The 26,767-nt window shown below is 40.8% G+C and overlaps 1 protein-coding gene across 3 annotated transcripts in view; it reads right to left on the bottom strand.

Annotated features, from left to right (window-relative positions):
• cacna2d2a (calcium channel, voltage-dependent, alpha 2/delta subunit 2a) overlaps positions 1-26,767 on the bottom strand; it is a 182,154-nt gene that overhangs the window by 26,072 nt on the left and 129,315 nt on the right. For all 3 annotated transcript variants that reach the window (XM_085274425.1, XM_085274426.1, XM_085274427.1), the window contains 7 exons: positions 18,067-18,198; positions 17,776-17,833; positions 6,438-6,488; positions 6,005-6,104; positions 4,454-4,615; positions 2,815-2,925; positions 2,051-2,129 (listed from right to left, as the gene is read on the bottom strand). In XM_085274425.1, the coding sequence (XP_085130551.1) occupies positions 2,051-2,129; positions 2,815-2,925; positions 4,454-4,615; positions 6,005-6,104; positions 6,438-6,488; positions 17,776-17,833; positions 18,067-18,198 (693 nt within the window). The remainder of the gene's footprint in view (positions 1-2,050; positions 2,130-2,814; positions 2,926-4,453; positions 4,616-6,004; positions 6,105-6,437; positions 6,489-17,775; positions 17,834-18,066; positions 18,199-26,767) is intronic.

The following is a 26,767-nucleotide window of genomic DNA, read 5'->3' as shown; positions in this document are numbered from 1 at the left end:
CCTTGGGGCTCAAATTAAACTTTTTGTTGGTAATGCACAACCAAGTCCTGCAGTGGTACTTCTGAGTAAAAAGAACTCATAAAATATGTATGTGGGGTAATCAGGTTGTTAGTTTTTAACTGTTGCAAATCTGCAACACCTGCCTTGAGAGGGTTAATAACGTTAATCTCATTAATTAAACCATTTATTCTTAAATAACTGAATATTTACTTGACTAATTCATCTTTTAACTAATTAAGGAACAACAACACAAGTCAGTGCACCCATGCTTAAATATTTTCTGCATGATATCAGTCTGGCACAAATCTGTGAAGAGATGTTCTGCCATTATTCACAGATGTTTCTTTTCAGATCCTCTTTGCTGCAGGGGTTGCACTTTAAGTTCTCCAGATGTGGGTGTTCTGTTGGATTCACGTCAGAAGACATACTTGGCTAAGTCATAGTTCACTTTTCTTGAAAAAAACAAACAAAAGATGTGCGATTGTTTGTGTCTTTTGCCAAGCTTCTTGACACTACGAGCCCACTCTTTATTCTGCATTTGAGTGAGCTCACTTTGCAAACGCCACCTCCTCTAAACCTCTGGCATTACTGCAGACCCATATCAACATGCTCCCACCTCCATGTTTCAAGGTCAGACCTATGCAGTCACTCTGGCATTCATTGCCAGGTCCACACCAAACACTGAAATCCAGACAAATGGCTTTTTGCGTCATCTGAATAAAGAATGTGTTGCTTGTACTCATCAGGCTTTCTTTTGTAAGGCGTAATTGCGCAATTTTGTGCCCTCTCATAAGGAAAAGTCCTTTGCTTAGTGGTTTGATGACTGCCAAAGCAGATTCTTACGAAAATCTGTTGTTCCAATATATGGTTGTGAAAATTGCTAATTGTACACCAACGCACTCCTGAGGTCAGCCGACAAGCTTTCAGGGGTTTACATCTTCAGGCAGTTTGTATTTCATTATCCCAGGACAAAAGAGGGAAAGAAAGAAAGCCGTGTGGAGTTTTCTTTTAAAATCTTGTGAAATCCAAAAACTGTGAACAGCATGTGTAATAACTTTTGTAACAGAATTCACAGATAAACAGACTTTTGGTGCAATGGTACTTGTAAAGCACTTTCCACTCTAGTTGAGCACTCAAAGCCTTTTCACGATAAGCCTTATTCACCCATTCATACAAGTGCCTTTTTCTATGCCTAAGTGCTTTAAACCTAATATTCACACATTCACACTCTGATGGGTGGATCGGGGAAAATCAGGGTTCAATATCTTCTCCAAGAGCACTTCTACATGCAGACTAGAGGGACCAAACCACCAACCAGACCTCCTAAACCACAGCTGGTTTAGGATGATGCTGGTAGTTTCAATGCTGTCTCTCTATTCTATTTTAAACTAAAAGCTAAAAAAAATCTCCCAGTTTACTTCATAGAAAAAAACAGAATTGAAAGGTAATACAATTTTGACAGTTTCATTATAATACAAGGGTTTCTACACATAATACACCAAATTTATTTTCAGAATTTTAGTTTAACAGTAAGAAGTATCGCCTCACAACATGGAAAGTTCAGACTTCCCCACAGTCTCATTCCCTGTAGATGTTCTGTTTAGACATGTAAGCTCTTTGGCAAGAACAGCACCCTAATTATTCTAAAAACGATCATTTAACACACTTTTCATATAACTTTAAGTAATAAGTTTACAGAGGCATTCTGTATTTTGAATTGTGCTCTGCAAACAAGTGGACACAGCCTATCTGTATAAATAATTACAGCATGGAAGTTCTGAAAAATAAACTAGGCACGCTAAATTTAGCTATTTTCTTGCTTTTTTTTTTTTACACTTCCCCCCTCAGAATGGCTTGACTAAGACAATATCATTCTTCATCAGGGTCCAAAAGTGTTCTAATAAATAGCATTATATTGATTCGAGGGCATGTGGTGGATGTATAATCACGGCACTGCATGTTTTCAAGCACACATCACTGTGATTAATGGGTGACACAAATCATTCCCTTTTCTTAGACTTTGCATACAAGTATGAACTTCTCCACTTACCTTTATTGGCGCATGCTATCCACTGCAAAGGGGTGACATCGTAGTTATGCTGGCCAACAGAGAAAGTGAAAACACGAACCTGATTGACGAAAACAACAGATAAAAGAGACGAATCACATCAAGGAAATTTATATATATATAAATAAAAAAGTAACTTACAATAATCCACAAACTTACTTACTGGCAATAAAGTCAGCATCATGTACATAAACTATACTGACTGACCTCACAAACATCTCCAACAGTAGACGACAGTGATACAGAAGTGAAACTGCAGATTAATCCTATATGACAGCATTCGTCATGAAGGAACCGCAGAGTAATGAATAATGGTAGAACTATGAAATCAGGGAAATGAAGGGTGGAAGTGACAACAAGCTACTAGTGGAGTATCTACTGGCTGTAATATTACAGGCTCTGATGATAAAGTGGCTAATTAGTCAGCAGGTCAGAGCTGTTAACACCAGCAGCTAAACAACAAAAGAGACGAAATAAGAGGGAAGGAATGCGAGAGAGGAGCGAGTTGAAGAAAGACTAAGGAGATTTAAAAAACAAAACAAATGGGAGTGAAGAAGCTTGGAGAGCACTTTATATGCACAGATTGGAAGGCTTGGCATGTCTGACTGTCTAGCTAAAAGATCTGTTTATGCTATATTCAGACAATGTCAGCAGAAAACAATGGAAACAGGGAGAGAAAAGGCTGTTTCTAGAGATGCGTGATCTCTTGGGCTGAACAGATAACATCCTCATAGGGACAAACTCACTGTTTTGTTGGGCCAGTTGTACTTCTCAAAGATTTCCTGTGCGCGATCCTCCCCGCCATCTGTAAACATCATTATCATCTTATTGCAGTTGGCCCTTGGGGCATTGCTCTCCTGTGGCACAAGAAACAAAATGAGAAGATAAAGGGAAACAAGGCAGGGAGATATGCTAAAAAATGCAGCAGTAAAGGGGCAAGCTACTAAAACATATCCACTGTATGATCCCAGTGCAATAATTACAAGTACTTAATTAGCTTTAGTTATGTTAACAACAAAATGATTACAAAGTGCTTAGTAATTGGTTAATAATTGGTCTTTAAACCATATATTTGAGCTGCTAGATATTGTAAAGCTGGAAATGAGGTTTATAAAACATTGTAAATGGTTATTAAACAGTTTAACACTGATGGGATAGTATATTGCCAGGGGTGTAAATCTGACCTGGGCGCTGTGGTTTGTGTTTCTTTCGCTCTTTGATTTCATTTTCACTCCTTTTGTGGTTGAGTTTCAACCACTAAAGCTACTTGATTAAGTTCTGGAAAAGATTGTGCTTTAGGTTAAAACATTCCCCTTCTCAAAATAAAACTATAAAGGACACTTCAACATATTCACTAGAGAAAGTGGGAATCGAACCATTAACCTTTCAGTTGCTAAACAACCCGCTCCACTGCCCATCATTGTAAAACCAAGAGTTCTGAATAAGAGTCCATATGTGATCAAATCCGACCAGTACTCGTATCTATTATTCCCTTCCTCTTCATGTATTAATTCTTCTATATTTTTTCTTTTTTTCCTTCATCTGTTTAAAAAAACCTCCTCTAATCCACTCATTGCTTTACTGAAACATTTATAGATTTCTTACTTGGCAGCCAAAGGCTTCTTCACATTGGCGTAATTTTAGGATTGCATCTTAAGTATACAACCTTATTCTAGCATTAAATCTGGTTGTCTCGAAAACATTTTCACTGGCATTATAGTCCCCGCCACCCTCCTGCACTGCAGCTGTCATTGATATGCAGACCAGCAGCAAGTCAATCTGACAAGATTCTAATAAAGACAAATAATATTGCGACAATTACATATTTTTATTGTGCTTTTGTCTCCAATCACGGCAGTGAGTCATCTACAGACAGCGATTAAAAGGGGCCTTTTTATTTCTCATTCTGCCGGCAAAAGGGAAGTTGTGAGGGTGCGGGTATGGAGGGGAGATCACTTGGCTCCATGCCTCCGAGCCCACCAGAGGAATATAAAGTGTCTGTGGCTGATATCCTCTGGGCTGCGCTCATCAATCATCCCATCAGAGCCCATTAGGGTGGCAGCCTCCTAAAATACACAGCAGCATACGGAGCTGAGGCAGCACCTGTGTCGGGAGCACGTGGATCCCTGCTGCTGACAGACCTCGCCACGGTGCTGGCTGCTGAAAAAGCTAGCGTCACTCCATTGCTACCGCAGTTATAATCAGACTTGCCTTCAACACTGACAGCCCTCTGGAAATGTCTTACGCAAACCTCAGCCACTCACTGTCAGCTTTGTGTTATCACTGTAAATTCTGTTTTATTAATTGGATTAGACAGCAACGTCAGCCACAGACAAACAAGGCGCTCGAGGATCGCCTTTCCCTGAAAGGCTTGTTGGCTCTTACATTGAGAAGCTGTTCAAAGGCGAATGTGAAGCCAGATTTGTAATCTGTGGTCCCCTTAGCTTGCATACGCATGACGGCTTCCTTGAAGATCTTCTTGTTACGAACGTTGGCCTGGACCAAAGTCCTGAAGCAATCAACTACAAAAACGGCCTTTTCATTGAACTGGAAGGAGACATAAGAAGAATTGAATGATTTGCCCGTTTAAAAAACAGTTGTAAAAGTGCATATTTCTATGTAACGTATGCATGTGTGCACAGTTCATGGAGACAGGATGCAGACGTGGGTGTGTGCAGATGTAAGCTACCCTGCTCCTGGCTGGCAGTAAACACTGGTAATTACAACTTTCCACACCAAGAACAGGTGCACCTGAAACGCCAGTGCATTACACTGAACAGAAACCCAGCCAAGGTAATATAATCTGTCTCATCTCATCTACCAAATTAGCCTAAACCTGTGTATATGCATGTGCTCGTGCTCGTGTGTGTGGCATCTCTGCGCGCTATTAGCAGCATGTTTGTAATAGCATGTTTCAAATGATGTTTCTTCTCGAAGGTCAGCTTCAGAATCAATTAATGTTTTCAGGACAGATTGATGTAAACTACTACATGAGAGAAAAGATGGCATTTTGATTAGGTCGGTATCATGTCATATTTAAACTGGCAGACAAAGACAGACAGAATTACAGTGCTGCTTCTTCAAATGTTAGGGAAAGCAGAATCTTACATATCTATATTATTGCTAATATATATTGTAATATCTATATCACTAAAGCACTTCTGGATGGATGCAAACTGCATTTCGTTGCCCTGTACCTGTGCATGTGCAATGACAATAAAGTTGAATTCTATTCTATTCTATTCTAATCTGCGCCATATGATCAAGACAAAATTAATCTGTCACATGTGCTAATACATTACCATATATTATTATAACTAATTATACAAGCCCTTACAAGTGAAACCAGATGATTACTTTTGGTTCATTTGTATTTTTTTTAATGCATTTTGGGTTTGGAAGGAATTCAGAGCAAGTTTTTCTAAGCCCACACTTTTTTTTTATTTATAAGGGGAAAATCAGATGCTTTCCCACCCAGATTACCATGCTCATTTATTGCTCTTAGAGCTGGGATTTAGAGGCATACAGTGGCTAAGAGCAATGGATTATGAGGGATTACTGAAGGGAGTCAACAAACAGAGCCACCACACCGAGCAAGAGGACGTGTTTCTGTGCGTGTGTGTGTGTTTATGTGTTATCGGCCCTGCAATATAGAATAACACTAAGGTTCCCCTACACATAAGTCTCAATAGAAAACTTGGTAATAAGTAGACGGCCTCAATCCTACAGGGACAGCAGTGAGGGAGGACAAGCAGACAATGTAATGAGGAAAGAGAATGGTTTCCACAACAACTGGGAGCTGAATGACCAGCTTACTAACTCCCTGCTTGAGTACCACCTGCTTAATGAGTGCCACAAATATTTGTGTTGATGTTGTTTTCCGAAGAGATTCGTATTTGTGTTCACTGCAAATGTGGTCTGCAAGCTTCCACTTACACTAGCCACATTCACATAGTCATCATCTGATAAAGTGTCTAGCATCTCCACTACGGAGGTCTTCATGAGCTTCAGAGTGAGTCCGCTGACACTCCCACTCCTGCAGAAAAGAAGCAACGAAGCACTTGCACGCTCAAGTTATAGACAGACGTTTCATTTTTATTTTTTGGTCGTGTCTACTTTTTAAATCAAAATTGTGGGTTATACTTAGAAAATCACTCCATATTTGGACATGTATTCAATAAATGACATGCATATTTAGGAATAAGACCAACATAAAAGTAATTAAAGCTAAAAAAAAAGGAGAATATGAATCTTCCTTTATGTTTGGTCTTTTGTCAGACCAACAGGTGGCACTAGCACCCTTCAAAGGAGGCACACACTCATACCAGAAGAAAAAAAAAAAAGGTTAAAAGAGAAGCGAGACACTCACACATCCACAATGATGACCATGTCCTTTGGAGATGATGCACCTTGGATATACCTGGACAAAGGGAGACAAAGAATGGGCTTTAATTTGTTTCCGTAATCTCTGAAAATTGCACTTTAAAAAGAAGCCAAAGTCACAATGAACTGAGCCATCATAATATGGAGCAACCACGGCTCAGCCCACTTAAGCTACAGAATACTGAAAAGGCTTATGTGCTTAGAAGAGTTAATAAGTTGTTATATACTTCAGTGTTGGCTACAGCTTCTGCGAGCTGACTTCAACACAGATAGTCCTCTTTGCCGAACAACAATGCCCACTCTAAATAATTACTGCGTGAGACAAAGTAATTACTAGTTTACAGACTAAGTGTATAATAACATATTTAGTACAACTGGCTGTACTGATCTGCACAACCCCCTTTTAAGATGGCACTTTTAAAAAGACCTGTGAAAAATAAAAATGTATTCAGTATCACCAGAAGATTGACTCAATTATTAATTAGTACCAGTAGCCGAGTTACTATTTTTACAAGGGCTAAGTTGTTTTGATATTCAGACATACTATTTTACTGCTACAGATATTTATTTTACTTTCGACATAGATGAGCAAGTTTCTTGTTGTTCTTTTTTTTTTTTTAAATTGATATCAGTCAGGTCACCATAAGCTGTGCTGGAGACGTGCTGAGATTGCTGGAGTCTTGAATTTCAAGTAGAGTTTAGATGAAATCACACTTTGTGTCACTAAATTCCAACAGCATTAAAATTTCCAAGACAATTTGTTTTTGTAGTGCTAGTAATCTTGCAGCTTTCATTGATAATTATTTCATCAAATAATTGTAGGAGTCACATAGAAAATACATCTTTATTTATCCTGTTATGCTACTGTGACTCATGGAATCTACCGTGCAATATATTTAGTCACTTGATATTTACTGTAAAGGAGCAGCCTGAGTAGTGTTGACCTGCTCAGTGGAGAGCCTGTGCTGAGCTAAGTGCTGTCAGTAAAAGAAGATAGCTGATGTTCTGTTCCTTTGATGGGCGTCAAACCACATTATTTACTCTGGCAGGCCCTTTGTTTCTTATTTTTATTTATTTATTGGGGGTGGGGGAGGGGTGCACAAGCAGCTTAAGACCATTGTGCTTCATCTGCAAAGCAACTTCTAAAATAGGGCTTTTCTGATGTGTGCGTCTGCCACGACACAAGCCCACAAGGCAGACGCAGCAGTGAGCTAGCTGCCCAGACAACTTGCGTCCTGGAAGAGGCGCGCACATAACATCTGTCCAGCGTTGATAGAGGATGACATACAGAAGGAAATCTGAAATCCCCTCAGTCTCTTCCAGCGGCAATTAAATTCACATTTACCACTGATGCAAAGAGAGCTGAGATTGATGGACATTATATGCTTTTCTGTGGAGCGCTGGAACGAGGGAAGCGGTGGGGGTTGGAGTGGTGGTGGTGGTGGGGTGGGGGGGGTTCAAATGTGAGCACTAGTTTGACATTCTGGGAAGCGAGCAGGCAAGCAGTTAGCAGCCGTCTTCGGCAGCGTAATCATCAGGGGTCTCTTACAGCTGATAATCAGCCATTCCACTGAGTGTGGAGAGAAGCCAGCTGCCTGTGGGCCAGAGAGGCTCTTTTCTTATGCTCGGCCAAGCTGATGTGGAGGTAGAGCAGCGGAGCCTCGGTAGGCCTCGCCGCAAGTCCCAGTGCTCCCATTCACTGGCAGGCGCCACTTCAACCTGCAGAATGACCTCTGACCCATTCTGCAGTGACATCTACCCATCACAGTGCCTGGGTTCTAATCCACTTTAAGACACGATCTGGACCTTACTCTGCAACCTCCCAGATGGAACCAGGGCGATGTACCAGCACTGTCTCCCGTGAGGTCGATTAACTGAGCATGCCCAGAGTGAGCATAGGCAAAATGTATGCATGCATAAAAGAGAGAGTGAGAGAGAGCGGAGTAGGAGGAGGGAGAAACCAATTATTTTCAATAATAAAGAATGCCACATCAAAGGTAGAACTTCCACAGCTCTCCAAAAGTGTGTGGCGTATGAAATCAGGCCTGGAACCATGAGGCATGCTGGCATGCATGACTTTTATCAATTTAATTACTGAAATCTTAATTTGAGGCAGAGGCAGGGGGGCTGAGACTCCACCACTTTCTTTTGAGCGGAAGGGGTTTGTGAAAGCGATCATCGATGCAGGACCGAAACTCGGTCAGAATGTGGCCCACGTCTCCAGTCCCTCAGGCTCGTGGATGGAGACACCCTGTCTGGAGATTGAGCGAGGGTCATTTGGTGACGGCTGATGAACACAGACCTACTGCAGGATTTCATTAACTTCTGTGGTCAGTCTATTTCTCATAGAGGAGAATAGTCCTTCAATGGGTCTTGGAGTTATTTTGAAGGGGGCTAAATGTTAATTGTAATGCAATGCAGACCTCTATTACTTAGTCATTATAGGTCATCTTCAGCTGCACCAATGTAAAATCTCACAATGGAAAACCGTGCGAGTTCTGGACGTGAAATATGGCGAGAAAATATTACTTTCAAGCAGATCGTTTCTCCCTAACTGTGAGAGAGGCAGCATTGATCAGCAGTAATGGGGTTTAAGAAGAATGTGCACGCAGTGACAGAGTAAGGAAGAGTAACACATGAGCAAGGATAGCGTCACTCAACACTGGAGCTATAGTGCTGCCATGGCTGATCTTCCACAAAGATTGTCTTAGTGTATCAGCACTCCTCTCTTTCTCAGCCTTTCCAGTGCCTGAAGTACAAATGAATTTTCTCTATGCCTCTGAGCAGAGAGCAACAGGATCAGAGAGAGTGCAATGGAGTCAAGAAGTTTCAGTCTCCGGGCTGATACGTCGTTCTACTGTTCTGACAGATAAAAATCATAAATCGAGGCCGGTATTACTATATAATTCTCCACATTTTGACTCATGGATCCAGATGTGTTGTTTCTGCATGGATTCCAGTCAGTAATTACCTCTCAGCTTCTGCCCACTGATGCCATTCTTTCCCTGTCATTACCCAGTCTCCTGCGTGCCAAGGCCAGGTGACAAACAGATGGGCCTGGCTGGTGCTGAACGGAGCCCTGTCGCCCATTCTGTCCCCCGGCGACAGGACCGCCAGCCAGCAGACACAACATCTCGGCCTGTGTCCTAGCAGTCCATTCTCTTTTAGTTATGGTCAATATTTTACCACAGACAATGACCCATCAGAAATAGTGACAGAGGGTATTTTACTACATGTATTTCATATGACGAGGTGTCAGTTCTTGTTTACCCGTGAACAGCTCATTACAGTAGATAAACTAATGCGAAAGGTCTCCTTCTGAGTCCACCTCGTGAGCCCAAATTTAATTCAGCCTGTTCATTACACCTGTCCATTGCATCTAGGATGCTAAGTAAAATATTACACCTCATAAAATATTAAATGTCATATAGAAATGGCTACTAGGCATGCAAGGATCACTGTATGGGGGTAATAGACCATTTAGTGTGACTTGTGAACATTGTGACATTATATAAACTTGAAAAAATGATTAATAAAAGGGATTTTGCACCTTGTTACAGTCCTTTATTTTGAAATCACTACCTTATAATGCTGCTGGAAAATTTATCTTTTTGACTGTTAGTTGGACAAAACAATTAATGGGCTGACATTACCTCCGAGAACACGTGAAGAGCAATTACTTCTAGTTGTCGACGTCTTGTTGAATAAAATATTCATCAAAAGCAGAAACCCTAAATTAATCAGTAAGGCAATAATCACTGGAGCGGTCGTTTAGGAAAGCATGCATGACATGTGACATAATAGCTAATTGCAACTGCCGAGGTTTAACTGGTTAGTGGTTATTTTAAATAAAAAGCAAAAGTATTGATTTTAACACCCATAATCACAAAACACATCATGTACTCTACATAAATGCATCCATACACTCACAAATATCGAAAATCAAGACACAGCCTGATTTGTGCGTGCAGCAGACATGTGCTCTTTACACTGAGGTGGAAGGAGGTATTGCTCTAAGTGATAAATAAATCAAAAAGAAATGCATTACACAAGCAATGAACACAATGACATATTCTACGTTGCAGTGATTGTGTTTTGCTCCTTTTGTAACAGTCTAGTAAAGGGAGTCTCATTGGAATTCATGAAGTAGTTGTATCGAGGCACCACGTTGTAAAATCAATACGTTAACTGTGCCGTGGGGGGAGGGGCATGCGTGTATGTGTGCATAACTCTCTCAGGAGATTGTGTTTATGCACCCTGACCCATTCACCGAAATGCTGTGCATTACATTTAAATTGGAGGAATCATCTTCTACATACATTTCAGAAACATGCACATGCATATAACACGATCCATGGAGTGGGAAAAAAAGGTTTTCTGTATTGTTGAAGTGAGTTGTGCTTATTAAACGCACTGTGCTGATAATGAGCTGCATGCATACACACATACTCTGTATAATGAAACTGACACTACAAAACGTGAGTTTTCCTCACCGCGATACGCTTGATAAGGATGCATCATATAAAATAGATATATGGCGAATAACCACAGATTAATGGGAGAATTGTAACACAGGGAAAGTCTGTTTATGCGTGCGTGTGTGTGTGTGTGTGTGTGTGTGTGTGTGTGTGTGTGTGTGTGTGTGTGTGTGTGTGTCCACGCGCGTGTGTGTGTGTGTGTGGATGCGTGTCTGCTCCCTTATGCGCGTGGATTTGTGTTGTGCTGATGGGCTTATTATTTTATGGACTGCTGCTCTCTTAGTGCTCCTGTGGATGTGGCAGGCAAATAAAGATTGAATTAAGATAACAATATAGGAGGACAGCGCCCAGAGAGCCTGCAGGAGAAAAAGATGTTGTCTGCCATTTATTTAGTCCACTTTCTGTTGATTATTGGAAGTGCTGGCACCGAGATGATTCACGTGTGCATATTTTCAGATATGCCTGTAAATACAGTTGTTTTGTTTTGGGTTTTCTTTCACCACTTTTCAATCTGAAATAAATACTGAATATTGAATTAGTCATGCACATTTCTTTATAGTAAAGTTTAGCAACCAAGTATCAGCCTGACATTGTTGTTTTAGCAGATGAAAGATCTTTTTTTAGTGCAAACCTTCTGATAAAAGCCTGCTGCATCACCTTCAGTAGGCCTCTCTTTTGACCCGGCTTCTACCTGAAGTCGGGAGAACAAAGAGAAAAGAGGAGGCAAAGCCCGGGGATCTATATATATTAGAATTGTGTTTTCGGGAGCTTCAGCTTCGCGGATTGACCGCCATAGTCATAATATTTATAAAGAGGTTAGATTGACTTCTTGAAGAAATCAATATGTGATACAGCCTACATGCTGTTGTGAACCTGGGAGGTAATGGGATCTTTGCAACGCTTGGCTAACAGGACTCCACGCCTGTCTCTGGTTATTTCTTTCTTCGCCTTTCACTTTCCCCATCTCCCTCTCCCTCACTTCAACCTCTGCTTCGCTTCCCTTGATAACAAGTGCAGACATTATAATGGACAAATGTTAATAATTAATGTCAGAGCAATTGGAAACAATTAAGTGTGTTGACTGGACCATTAATTTTCCTGGGGCTGTTGGTAGGGGAGCAGAAGGCGAGAAATACCATCTGTAAAGGAAGGCGGCCCCTCTGTTTTTTAAAATTTATTAATTAATTATGTTTTCTTTCCACAGAAGACCACCTGGACAGCTCTGGCTAGGTCAGTCACACCACTATCAGTTACTCCCAGTAAAACTACAGGTTTACACTACAAAAGAGCTGCTGCTCTTTGATGGGACTCTTCTTATAGATGACATCACTCCTTATATTACTGAAGGATGGTACTGAGATTAGATCTGTGTATTCTCTGGCTTTACTGGTATTTGCAAAGGTGTAGAATCTATAGCATCTGACCGGTATCACAGCATGTGATCTGATTTATGTGTAGGAGGAAAAGGGCCGGTCGGTATGTGAGTAGAAAGTGTGTGTTTGTCACTTTTAGTCACTATTTGTGCACATTTTCTAGCCTGCAGGAAGCTCCAATGCCAGTGTATTTACTTTTGGTACACCTCTGTGTTGTGGGTTTGCTGTTGCTGTAAATGAAAGCAATTTAAAGTTGTACCTTGCATGATGTGAGATGAGCACAAAACTACATAGAATAGTACAGTTAAGTTAAGTCACAGTGACTTGACATGAGATGATAGAAAAGTTGAATTTCAGGGCCAGAACTGAAAAGCCAGCCACTGCACCATTCGTCATGTAAAATTATAGGCAATTTAAAAACTACTGAGACAACTGGACAGGGATAATTACTGTCATCAAAAATTTCAAATCTAGCATTTGTCCTATTTGGAACCAAGGGCCAAATCTCGACATTCCTTGAGGTCACTGAAATGGTGACTAGCCAAACAAATCAACAAATTGTGCAACGAATCTTAACGTGCAATACGTAGTGAGGGTTTAATAGCGATGTATCTGGGTCCAAACGCTCCTTTGGTTTCCAAAATCAAAGAAACTCTGAAGCACTACTGAGAATCAAAGACGGTCCAAATTCTTTCAGTTCCAATAAAATAAACAGAGTAGCTTTTCTCCCTGGTTTGGCAAGAAATTTTTACTGCCAAGGCTTTCATGAAAAAGTCAATTTATAAGGTTTAGAGGAATCACGAGTTAGCAGCAAGTTAGCATATGCCATGTTCTGAGCAGAGTAGTTCTAAAAGACTAAAACATATAGCACTGCAATATGTTTTCAGTTAAACAAAAACACAAAAATACATTTTAATGGAATCTGGAGGGTTAATGAAATTAGGCAAGCTGACATATAATGACGTGCTCCTTGGTGGGGAACTAGGCTAACATAAACACACGACCACAGGGAAGATGTAGGATGAAGGTTAAACTTTTCTCAATAATCTTCATGTTAAGGATCATATGACAGGGAGAAAATGCCAAAAACAGGCTAAACTTCAGCCAAAAGAGAATCTAAAGTGATCCATCCACAGCACAAGGGTAGTTATTAATATGCTCCTGTGTGGTTTGGATTACTCACTGTGAAAAAGTCCTGATCCAAAGCTTGATATCCACACTAAGATTTTAGTCAGCCTGTGAGTGAGTCTTTGCAGATAAGTGCAAATATTTGGTGTCTGCTACACTCTGAATCCACAGGCTGTGGTGTACAATGTGTATAAGCTGCAAATGTTAAAAATATAAACAAAACAGCCTCAACCAATAGAAACAGGGTTGATACATCTTCCCTTAACAAGTAGATGTAGATGTTTTTACTGCTTCACGCTGCTGTCTCTCATATACCAATGTGTAAATATTCATGTTATATAGGCTATTTTTAAGGTGATTGTTCAAAAGTTCAAGTTTGTTTCTTATGAAGTCTTTAACGTGAATAATTTTATAGCATCAGAAATGCCAGCACCTTATATTAGCTAACTCTAGATATTGCACATTATACTGTGAAGCTACTGGATGACATTTGCCCAAATGAGCTTCTGTTTCTCAAGATGCGAGATCACTTTACAAAAGGAAAACCTCTGTATGAACACCGGTAGACTTGACAGAGCTTTAATGTGCTTCAACAAATAAGGTGGCAATTTGAACAGGCTTTCAAATGCTAGTTAGCTTCTCACACTGAAATAGAAGACTATAGTTGATGAATCAATATATTCTCGGATTTGAAATTTTCACCATATGTGTTTGTAGTGTTGTATTTCCTGTGCATCAAGATATTCATTCTGTAGGTTTTTTTTTTTATACATGTAGAGGAACCTCTGCCCACTGTCACACCTAACTTAAGCTCAATTAGAGCTTCTATTAGGAAATAACATGAGTTCAGGTGTAGCATGTGCCATTTTTCTGTTCCATCATATTCGTTTATTATCTGTTTTTCAAATTACAAATCTTAGAGAATATGAAAAACATGCTTTGTTTATGTGCTTTTTATGTGCTTTTTTCTACCTTCAGTTGATGTATCACAAAATTTTGGCGCCTATCGACTGGACTACCAAGCGTAGAAACAACTGTAAAATAAAACTTAGAAAATGTGCATAGCAGCAGCTACAAATGCACAATTCATATTTTTTTACACATATACAAAAAAAAAAAAAAAGAAGGGAAGGATTTTAGTCCTACCTAAATGCCACACAGACACATATATTGTGCTCTTCTTAGCTTCTGTACACCTTGCATCTGTCGTCGCAACGGATGCCGCTATCTACAGCTGCCACACGACGGGCTTACCTAACACCAGGAGACTGGTTTTGGAAAATGCGTGATTGGCTGACCTCTCCGGAGAATGTCAGTTGGGGAGACAGCACGTTAAAGTATAATCACACAAGTCTGACCTGACATATCATGACACTCCCTGCCACGGCTGTGCCATTCAGCGCGGCTGGGCACAAGTTGCTAAGCAACAGGCAACGGGAATGTCGAAATCTCCAACATGAGTAAAAGCTCAACAGAAATGACAGTGACAAACATGGACAACCGGGGCGGTGGGTGGGTGACAAGGTGTTCCTCTTTGCAAAAACCCCCCACTTCCTCTTGTCCACCCCATCACACATGCTCCTGCTGCACCGTCCTCGTCAACCTTCTCATCCGCCTCATTTCTGTCTCCGGGAAGAGTCCCCCAGTCACAACATGTGTAACAAGAATTAAAATCAGGTTTACTTCTGTTATTGCACTGGCAGATCACCGACAGGATCACTGTTTTAACATGTCCCGCTAGACACTGCCTTGTGTTTTCCAGTGTTTTACATGTTTCTAGTGTTGCCTGATGTGACAGTGCAGCACAACTTTAGAGACTTAAGCCTGGTGTTAACTTAATTAAACTGTCGGGGAACACCTTGTTAGTCTCATGTTTGTACACTGTGATGTTAATGTTTTCATTCGGAGGCACAATCCGTGATCTTACTGTAAATAGAAGTGTCACCCCGAACAAAATCTGCTCTTGCTTGAGTGTTAGGCCCGTCTGCCACCCCTGCTCACCTTGCAGCGGCAGTGCCGTCTCTGGGTGTTGCTAAGGGTTACCTGCTAATTGTCTACGCCTGAGGAGGTGAGGATTAAGGCTTGCCCGAGGGTGGCTTGAAGTGAGAGACACCACTTCTTGCCTCCATGCTTTTTGCTTTTAGCTGATATTATAAGTCATAGTTATAAGTACTTGAATGAATCCAGTGTTAATCATTTTAAAGAGAGCACCAACTTTGAGCCAGGTCACAACCAGTCATTTAAACTCAATTATTTTCAAATATTATCAAATATATCATCAAATATTCAAATGTACCTTTTTAAAATACATTTTTTGTTAACAATTCTGATTTTGCATATAGATTTGATGCAATTTATTAAATAGCTAGACCAGTTTTTTTTATTGTTTTTTTAAAGATTTCAAAACAAGAGACACAAGTTCCTTTGGGGGGTTTTTCTGTAGAAAGCCATGACTCATCTTTAATAGAAAGTTTGAGTTTCTCTGCATGTGCAGATCTACCTGTGCTAACACAGACTGCATTTACAGCATCATGGCTTGGTTCTCTCATGTGGCCTGAAGATAAATAAAACACCAACCCGAGGAACTGAACAGTAAACACGATCCCTACACTGCATTTGGGGACAGGCCTCTATTTGTTTGCATTGTTGTGAGACATCCTATAGACTCAGCTTTAAATCGACTACTTGCAAATACAGTAGTAATAATTGTCTGAGGGAATATGAATAGCTTTACGAGCCACCGGATGTGTTTATTTGATGCAATCTGCACTTGTTGATCAGGTTGGGTGCAGAGTAATCTCTCAGTTTTCACGGATGAATAAACTGAACCTTGATGGGACCTTAAAACTCCACTAGAACATGAAACGAGTAACTGATTTTATGTTTCATTTCATTTCATTTAGAAGATCGAGGCTTTTGCCTGAGTCATCGTTAGACTCGGATACATTTTAAGATATTACCTGTGGAATATTGAGTTTCATATAAACAGTAGCACAATAGAAAGGGTCGCTGGCGTTTGTTTAGTTCTGAGGTAGTTCTTGTTGACTTCGTCTGCCAGCCTGGCCTGACCTCAAACAGCCACTCACTTTGAGCTGGCTGAAGACAGAGATGGAAAATGGGGTCAGGTCTAATCAACATTGCTGTCATGATTATGTCCAGTTCACTCCAACCTGTAACCAGGCAACAGGCAGTGCTACCACAAAGCTGATGTGACAGTGGCAGGTAGACAGAAAGTCAAGGGGTGGACAGAAAGCTCAGGCGGGTGGGTGTTTAGCCCAACGCTGCCTATTTCTGTCCAGCTCATCACTCTGTATAGGTATTAGCATTTGAACACAGAACACACGTCAAAGTGGGCACCCGAGAAAAGGCATCATATATGCTCTTACTATATGTATACTACTGTGATAAGTCTGGAAACAGTCAATGATCTGATTGAGTTAAATATTATTCTCTTAGCTCTGAGCTGAGCACAGGACTCCTACTTCTTCTGTTTGTTTTTCTTCATGTGAAGCCAGTTAGGGAAATCCTCTGAAAATGATGTCCTTTTTAAATTCAAACGGGGTATTTTGAGCATTTTTATAATAGCTGCATCAATGTGAAGAGCATTTTAAATGCAATCACAGGTTATGCTGTTTCACCGAGCAAATAATTATAAGGCTTATGAAGATGAAATTACCACAGATTATTTTCAATATAAAAACAAAAGGCATATGCAGTGAAGTGACACAGGCCGCTGCCTCTGTTATATTAAAATGTGAAAATGGTTACAGTGCGCGTGTGTGTGTGTGTATGTAGAGGTTGAAAACAGAACACAATTTGCCATAGTCTTAAGATAGTACGGCAGGAAAGCTGTTGCTTTTTTCACTTTTTAATTTCACTCTGTTGCTACTGCTGATTTTTGCATAGGTTAGGAGTCACCTGAGCAAACTCTTTGCCCCTAAATGTTCAATGGGACTCACCTGGTAAGCACTCAAATTCAATACAAAGATGGAACACCCTGCAAATTTCAAAGTCTAACAACTTTATCTAAGAATTTAGAGGACGTTAAAAATAGTTACATTTTTTCATTAACAGGTAAAATGTGTTTACACAGCAGGAATACTTCCCGCTCAGCTGGCCCGAGCTGAGTTCATTGAATGATGATCCAAATTATTTATGTGCAACACTGTGCAGTGTTATAGGACAATAATAAAATTTTTGCATTCACCACTTACATATCTGGCTCTAAGTAAAGGCAGCTGTTTTCCTATTCTTCTTAAAAACACCAGCAGGCATTAATAATAGTGCAACAAAGCATGCAAATAATGACTTGTGGACAGGAGTTCTCTATAAAGAGGGCACTTACCATGGTCTTCTGCGGACATCGTATAGGTCAATCTTGTTGGGTGCCCTCCATGGAGTTGCTAGAGAGCACAAGAAAACAAATTATAGCCCATCCAGTGCACTGTTGGATGTTTCAGATCAGATTAGATCAAGGTAATCATAATTTCAGTCTCTCTATCAAGTTACCAGTAGAGCCATCTGATAAGAGATTGGCAATGTTCTCCAGCTGAGGAGCCCTAGGGTCAATTTAGACTCTATCATGCAGTAAGTTATGACTGAGGCATCACTGTTGACTCAGTACTCTGCAGCCTACCTGGGTAGTATCGTGTCATGCCCGTGGCACTCCCAAACACCTGCCAGCGGAGAGAGCTGTCCTCCCTACGGTTTTCAATGAAGACCCTCTCCAGTGCCTGGGTCCAGTTTAATTCATTAAGGATGACGGGGGCTGAGGGAAAACACAGAGAGCAAAGCACATGAGAAAAGACTCATTATGACTAATTGGAACAGATTTATGCAGGCTTCAGCCTAGGGCTGGGCGATATGACCCAAAATTCATATCTCGATATTTTTTAGCTGGATGGCGATATAAGATACATATCTTGATATTTTTTTTAAAGCCATAAGTTGAGAACAAAAAGAGAGTTCTTAGTCACACTGTGTCCCAGATGTCACACGGGCACTTTTATTTACATACAGCGTAGATGTACATGAAGAAATTACTTAAAAATAAATTATCAGCATTTATTAAATAATCATGGTCCATAAATAAAAGAAAACAATGTTGTTTTTGTGCATAACAAAAAGCTCACAATTGTGCAGTCAAAATGTAAACTAATAGACGCTGAGCATAATAACAAAGAGACAGATTTCACAGCTGCACCACGTCTCTGAACAGGTGCCATTTGTGGTCCTTATACACACACAGTACGTATCACTCCGCGAGGCTCCTCCCCGGTAGCCGTAATCCTCCGACAATCCATCAAGCGGTGCAGCTCCGTAGCTTAGCAAAGTCATATTAAAACATTTTTTGACAGATTGCTGAGCGCTGTGTACCACATAAAATCGGTTCGCGGTCAGTAAGCACAACCAGAATTCATACATAAGGCGCACTGACGATTTTTGAGAAAATGAAAGGATTTTAGGCCGTGCAGCCCCTCCGGGCTGCATGTCGTTAGCGCGGTTAGCTCGCTAGCGCGGTTAGCTCGCTAACACGTTGACGCCGTCCAGCCCCACGCACGGTAACTCGCTAACGGAGATTTTCCGCTTTCATCTTGTCATTGCCTGCAGGTGAAGCTATGAGGGAGGCGGAGTTGTGTTCAGTGAATGAGAGGCGAGGCAGAGTAACATTGCGTAGAGACAAAAGTGGACGAAAGAGAGGCAAACCTGCGGCTCCACAAGTATAATTATAACATAACATAGACTATATCGATATAAACGATATTGTCACATCTTATATCTCGTATGAAAATATATCGATATTTTTTAAAAACTCGATATATCGCCCAGCCCTACTTCAGCCTTACACTGATTTGTTCTTTTCTTTAGTGATTTTTGCATTTTGTGGTGCACAATAGATGCAACTCAGGCACCAAAGGCTTTGTTATTCATCAAATTGCAGAAATACAAAGATGTAAGTAGACCCCATTATTTAAGGGCAACTCTCAATGCCTCTCGGCATGCTGATTTTCTGAGAAAAAAAAAAGTAGTCACTTGTCAATACTATATATTATTACATGATTACATGATTTGCAGGTATTCAGGGGTCAAGTTCTGCTCTCCATAGTTTTGTTATGGTCTGTTGCAAGGTTGCAGTGCTAAAACCCCCCCACAGAAACACAGATTTCTACAAAGTAATCAAAAACACCGTTGCGCTTGTTCTCTTTTCAGCAGGTGTCTCCTGGATAAAGTTTTGCTCAGATGACACACGTACCAAGACAGGTACAAGGTGAAAACAACACCAGCCTAATGGCTGTTGCCTGCAAAGATAGTGGACCTGAGTGTAACATAACTGCAGCTTTTCTCTGTTACGAACCCAAAGGTCAACTCTCTTGCTGAACAACCTTGTCCACACCAGCAAAGAAAGCTTAAAACATAAGAATGCATGTATGCAGGCGGCTTGGCCGGAGGTCACGTCTGAGTATGGAATTAGTCTAATCTGGGAAATCTTTGGAGGGCAGGGGAAGGATCTGATATGACCTTGGAGGAGGTCGTACAGTCATACTGTCACTAGCAGGTTTTGGAGAGAGAAACAACTGCTGAATGTTTGATAATAGGGGCCCATAAACTGTTTCTGCAGACATCCATTAGGGTGTTAGAGGATTTACGGGTGCTTGGTTATTTGGAGAGGAGAAACAGGTAAAAGGAAAAAGACTATTCAAGTCAACTTTATTAATATAGTGCCAAATCACAAGGTGCTTTATATAGTAAAGTAAATGCTTGTGCATGCACGACCAGATGCATTATTGTGCATGTTCTGAGCTGAAGCATAAGGTCATAGATCGCACATGTCAGACAGAAATGGATTTATAACTGCGGAAAGAAGCATTTATCATCTAGTCAACAATAGGTGGAGGAACACGACGCAAGTGTAAAACGCGCATCTTTTCTGCTTCCGCCTGTCTTCTGTTGTTTTTACGCTGTCGTTGTTTTGCTTGCACTCGTGATCTAAATCATGCTTTCCATTCGTGCATATCCCTGCGTGACGCAATGTGCATCCACACACACATAAGCCAAAAAAAATGCTTTCAGTCTGTGTTTAATAGCTAAGCTGAAGTCAGAAGATGGGGAGTGCAATCAGAGGTTTAATAGCCACCTGACTAAAGAGGAAACAAGACGAGGCGCTGAGCTGAGGAGAACTTCACTCGCTTCTCTGATTTAATTACTCAGCCAACCAAAGCTAGATAAGCCCCTGAACCGACAAGTCCAGCTTTTCTCAACCCCACGTTTGAATTTCACACAAATAAACGATCATTATCCACTTTTCCATGCTTTTCAATTACTGCTCAGTCTTTGACAACCTGTCAGTTTAAGAGGTAAGAAATATGACACTAGCCTTCCATCATTCACTTCTCACCTCCTTTACTGTGAGCTGTCACACATTATAGAAAAATATAACACTGTTTATTGTTTTTAGTTGAAAGCTGCCAAAGTCTTTTTAAAATTGTGGCTCAAAACAACCTGTATCCTGCATCCTAAAATGCGCACGCACACACACACACACACACACACACACACACACACACACACACACACACACACCATAACGCAGCACTAAGCAACGTTTGGAGGATATGAAGGCCAAATTGCTGCCATCACCAAAGGCAGCTCCTCGACATGCTTTTTTTCTCGAAATTCATAGACACAAACACAAAAGAAGAATGGAAGAGGATAGAGGCAGCCCTGCAAATGGGCACAAACATAAAAACACATTTGGGGGAGGGGGGGTGATTGATGGAAAGAAACACAAAAATTAACACGAGTGACTGGCTGCTTTCACAGCAAGAAAGAAAGCAATTTCTCGCCCATGGGGGCAGAGGAAAAAAAATACCCAAAACAAACTTGATGTTCAACTGTTAAATTGAAAACCTAAGACGCTATTTAGGTCAAAGAACTGATTATTCGGTTTATTTTTAGATCGTGTAACAGCAAAGAACAAATGACGGATCACCTTTGACGTTGTTAAACACAGTTTCAGAGGTTCAGTTATAAGGTCTGAGTTCAGCAATATTTTGATGCATACATGATATATGCATGTCTTTACGTTTTGCTTCCAGGAGTCAGACATTTTTAGTAATTTTTAAAATGTTCTAAATGGTCTTAAGGAACAGTAACAGGCTTTCAGGAAGGTTTTCTTGACACTTCTTTAAACTGGCTGCTTATCCATACATTTTCAGTCTGGTCCTTGTTCATGACCATTTTCAGACGGATGTTGTTTTTTGTGTTGTTTTGTTGTTTTTTTTGTTAAGCCAATGACCTATGAACCATTCAGGCACAAAAAGCCATCTAACTCAAGAGATGAACCAGTGTTAACCAAATAACAGATGATTAAGAAAAAAAAGAAATAGGGATCTTTGAAATTGATGGCACTGGAGTTTGATCCGCCATGCAGTACCATCTGGATAGCATCTGATAGGCAAAAGTAAAAGCATATCTGGATAGAGAAGCACACAATGGAACACTATCAGCCATGGATTGGCCTCCTCAGAGCCTTTGTGAAGCAGTGTGGGAACTTAGAAAGAACAGAACAAAAGACAACCAACATCCAAACAAGAGCTTTGAATGTCCTTCAAGAAGCCTGGGGAACTATTTCTGAAGCCTACTTAAAGAAATTACCAGAAAGCTTCTCTAAGAGAGTTCAGGCTGTGCGTGAACAAAGGTGGTCATACCAAGTACTGCCTTCCAAGCTCTGTTTTTGCCGTATATGCTGTATTTCCATTTATGATTAGCTATGTTTCAATCAATCAATGCACTTCTTTCCCATTTTCCTTGCAAAATATAAAGAATTGAGGGTTGGTTCAAGAATTATGCACATTATTGTATTAGAGGACTCTATTTTCTCATGCCTTGTCAGTTATTTTGTGTCTGTGTGTGTGTGTGTGTGTGGCTATTTTGATGATTCATTTGTGAATGATGCCACTAACACGCCTGCTACAAAATAAATTGCATTCTACCAGAATTAGAAAGCAAAAGAGCTTTCTGTTCTGTCTCTCATAACTCAGTGTTTACATTCGCCAAGAATCCAGATGGTATGAAGAGCCAGAGAGATTAAAGCGGAGAGCGAAATTTGTGCGAATTGCAGTATGTCTGACATTATAACCATGTATTTTCAAACTTGCTGTCATCGCTTCCAAGACTCCGAAGCATTTCAGTGACACCAGTGGCTATATTCTACTGATACTTGCGTGGAGATTATCAGGGAACCAAACCACGCTTTTCAATTTCACCTGTGCCGTGCAATACTCTGTGGTCAAAGAGCCATCTGATTAATGTGTAAAAAAGTATTATCCTTTAAGCATGAGCTATCACAGCAGGTTACTGCAGCGGCAGCCCATGTGCTGTGAAGTCCTGGTGCTCTTATCTGAAGAAGCACCGGTTCTGTAATGATAGCTGTCCCAGACAGGCCAAGGGCAACGAGACATCCGGTGACCTCTGTTAAAACTAGCATCGTTTCAGCTGCCTCGACGAAGATCAAGGTAGTAACTGAACTCTGGTTTTTAAATCACAAGGAATTCTGACCTTTTTCAAATCTGTGTTGTTTTTACTGTTTTGTCTCATATTTATTTTCTTAAACTCTGTCATGTCATTCTGACCTATGTTTTATCTTATTTGGTAATTTTAGATGTACAGGACTTTGCTCAACTCACCCACAAACACACGATGTACTACTTCGTACTTGCTTTGCACACATATAAGCATGCTAACTCAGCAGCTATGTATGAGTTTTTGTTTACACCCTACTGTTGGTCAGTCTTGTTCCTCTAAAAAAGACAGAGCAGTACATTCACACTGCCAGCTGAAACTAAACCATTCATATTTGAGCCATCGCTACTGTCAGGCCAATTCAGCAAACACGCACACACATATTTACCCACATCTGCAGGTGATCTCTGCAGAAAAACAGGCACATCCCAGATAAGAGAAGCTAGCAAACTAATTCTCTTTGATTTATTCAGTTAGGATAAGCTGTGACTTCTCTGGACAGTTGATAAAAAGACAAATTTCCCCTGGGGGGGAAATATGCTCACACAGGCAGACAGGGCCTAAGAGGACTGTGTTGGCCTCATCTTTCACATGAAATGCGCCTCTCTCTGATATCTTTAAAAGGTAATTCATCAGCGCACCGCTCCCCTGACATTTAGAGCACCCTTGGCTTTGCCCCCTTTATGAAGCAAGACTGCACACCAAGTAGGGAAACAATTATGAGTGGGATTTATGGAGCATCTCTGTGTGAGATCATTCCTCATCTCCTCCCACCTCGATCCTGTGACCCCCACCCCTTAACTCCAAGTACACACATTACTCACCGTGATGTACCTGTGATAAGCAAACAAACAAAAAAAAAACCCATCTAAAACAATATGTCCCTTATGTTCTGTGTTAATCCAACATTCAGAAACAAGTCGTTGCACCACTGCTGTGCATAGAGAGCAGAAAAATGACCTGCAGTATATCATCAAGCAACACAAGTGGCGCCTTCTAAGAAATCCATAATTGTAATGGAGCTAAATCTATTACCAGAGACCCTCTGAAGAGCCATAACCATCAACGCCGTCATGACCATAAGCATTATATATTTCTGTGTTTTAAACAGAGCGACTAAATGTTAGTGAATGGTTCCTGTGTTTTGGAGGCAGAGTTTTGAGCTTCTGGAAATTTTCTCTTTGTTTCATTCATGTTTGAGTTTTTGTTCAGTCACTTCGCTAATCTAGTTGGGTTTTAATTCCTTGTGATTTTGTTTATTATTTTGCCTTTTCCAGCTATAGCAGAACTTGTATTCTGAGTCTTTTAGTTCTTGTTTAAATTTTAATTTAACGATCATGTTAAACAAAGAGATTATATACCCTCCCAGTGTTCTAGTACAGTGGGGCAAAAAAGTATTTAGTCAGCCACCGATTGTGCAAGTTCCCCCACCTAAAATGATGACAGAGGTCAGTAATTTGCACCAGAGGTACACTTCAACTGTGAGAGACAGAATGTAAAAAAAAAAATCCATGAATCCACATGGTAGGATTTGTAAAGAATTTATTCGTAAATCAGGGTGGAAAATAAGTATTTGGTCAATAACAAAAATACAACTCAATACTTTGTAACATAACCTTTGTTGGCAATAACAGAGGTCAAACGTTTACTATAGGTCTTTACCAGGTTTGCACACACAGTAGCTGGTATTTTGGCCCATTCCTCCATGCAGATCTTCTCCAGAGCAGTGATGTTTTGGGGCTGTCGCCGAGCAACACGGACTTTCAACTCCCGCCACAGATTTTCTATGGGGTTGAGGTCTGGAGACTGGCTAGGCCACTCCAGGACTTTCAAATGCTTCTTACGGAGCCACTCCTTTGTTGCCCGGGCGGTGTGTTTTGGATCATTGTCATGTTGGAAGACCCAGCCTCGTTTCATCTTCAAAGTTCTCACTGATGGAAGGAGGTTTTGGCTCAAAATCTCACGATACATGGCCCCATTCATTCTGTGCTTAACACGGATCAGTCGTCCTGTCCCCTTGGCAGAAAAACAGCCCCATAGCATGATGTTTCCACCCCCATGCTTCACAGTAGGTATGGTGTTCTTGGGATGTGACTCAGTATTCTTCTTCCTCCAAACACGACGAGTTGAGTTTATACCAAAAAGTTCTACTTTGGTTTCATCTGACCACATGACATTCTCCCAATCCTCTGCTGTATCATCCATGTGCTCTCTGGCAAACTTCAGACGGGCCTGGACATGCACTGGCTTCAGCAGTGGAACACGTCTGGCACTGCGGGATTTGATTCCCTGCCGTTGTAGTGTGTTACTGATGGTGACCTTTGTTACTTTGGTCCCAGCTCTCTGCAGGTCATTCACCAGGTCCCCCCGTGTGGTTCTGGGATCTTTGCTCACCGTTCTCATGATCATTTTGACCCCACGGGATGAGATCTTGCGTGGAGCCCCAGATCGAGGGAGATTATCAGTGGTCTTGTATGTCTTCCATTTTCTGATGATTGCTCCCACAGTTGATTTTTTCACACCAAGCTGCTTGCCTATTGTAGATTCACTCTTCCCAGTCTGGTGCAGTCTGGTCTACAATACTTTTCCTGGTGTCCTTCGAAAGCTCTTTGGTCTTGGCCATGGCGGAGTTTGGAGTCTGACTGTTTGAGGCTGTGGACAGGTGTCTTTTATACAGATGATGGGTTCAAACAGGTGCCATTCATACAGGTAATGAGTGGGGGACAGAAAAGCTTCTTACAGAAGACGTTACAGGTCTGTGAGAGCCAGAGATTTTCCTTGTTTGAGGTGACCAAATACTTATTTTCCACCCTGATTTACGAATAAATTCTTTACAAATCCTACCATGTGGATTCATGGATTTTTTTTCCACATTCTGTCTCTCACAGTTGAAGTGTACCTCTGGTGCAAATTACTGACCTCTGTCATCATTTTAGGGGGGGAACTTGCACAATCGGTGGCTGACTAAATACTTTTTTGCCCCACTGTATATGAGGGGTGTCAACTCCAGGCCTCAAGGGCCAGTGTCCTGCAGGTTTCAACCTGGGTCAGCATACCTGAATCAAATGATTAGTTCATTACCAGGCTTCTGGAAAACTGCAAGACATGTTGAGGAGGTAATTTAGCCATTTAAATCAGCTGTGATGGATGAAGGACTCATTTAAAACCTGCAGGCCTGGATTTGCCCACCTTTGTACTATACCACGCTCAGTGTGGGTCTCATGCTGCTGCATTACTCAGTTACTCTCAGTTACTTCCTGCTTTAGTTTGTTACTCACCTTCTAACTGTACCTTGCAATCAGTTTTACTGCCCTGTGTCTCATCTTCTAGTTCAGCTGTGTCTTGTTACCCTGACGTTTCCACTTTATATTATAGTTTCAGGGTGAATGTGTTCTCTGCCTGCTCGTCTGCCTCTGTTCTCTAAATGTTAACCATTTATTTCTCATGTTCCTGCTTTTGTTTATGCCTCTTTTTTTTTGTAGTTTGTAGTTATGCTTCTCTGTAGACTGTTTTCATTAAGCAAAACACCGAGATATGCATGGAAATATTAGTGGGTTAAGATGTAAGAAAAATATAAATATGTTTGTTTTGTTTTTTTTACGCACTATGTATTCAGGTATTTCACTAAATTGTAAAAGCTGAAGCTGTAAGAATGGGTTCGAACCATGAAAATGGTTGGAATGGTATGTTTGTTTTTTCTCTAGACTTTCAGATATCCACCTGTGAGCTTTTTTGTTTTCATACCAAAACAATTCAGATGAATAAAATGTTATTTGTCGTGCTCACATTTTTGAAGCGTTTCAATTACAAAATTC

The sequence above is a fragment of the Mchenga conophoros genome, linkage group LG5, assembly GCF_057382185.1.
Source record: "Mchenga conophoros isolate Kocher_MC1m ecotype Shallow Benthic linkage group LG5, M_conophoros_male_GT1.1, whole genome shotgun sequence".
In the NCBI taxonomy this organism is placed as follows: Eukaryota; Metazoa; Chordata; class Actinopteri; order Cichliformes; family Cichlidae; genus Mchenga; species Mchenga conophoros.
The sequence above is the reverse complement of the archived record's forward strand: the minus strand, read 5'-3'. Positions and strand labels throughout refer to the sequence as shown.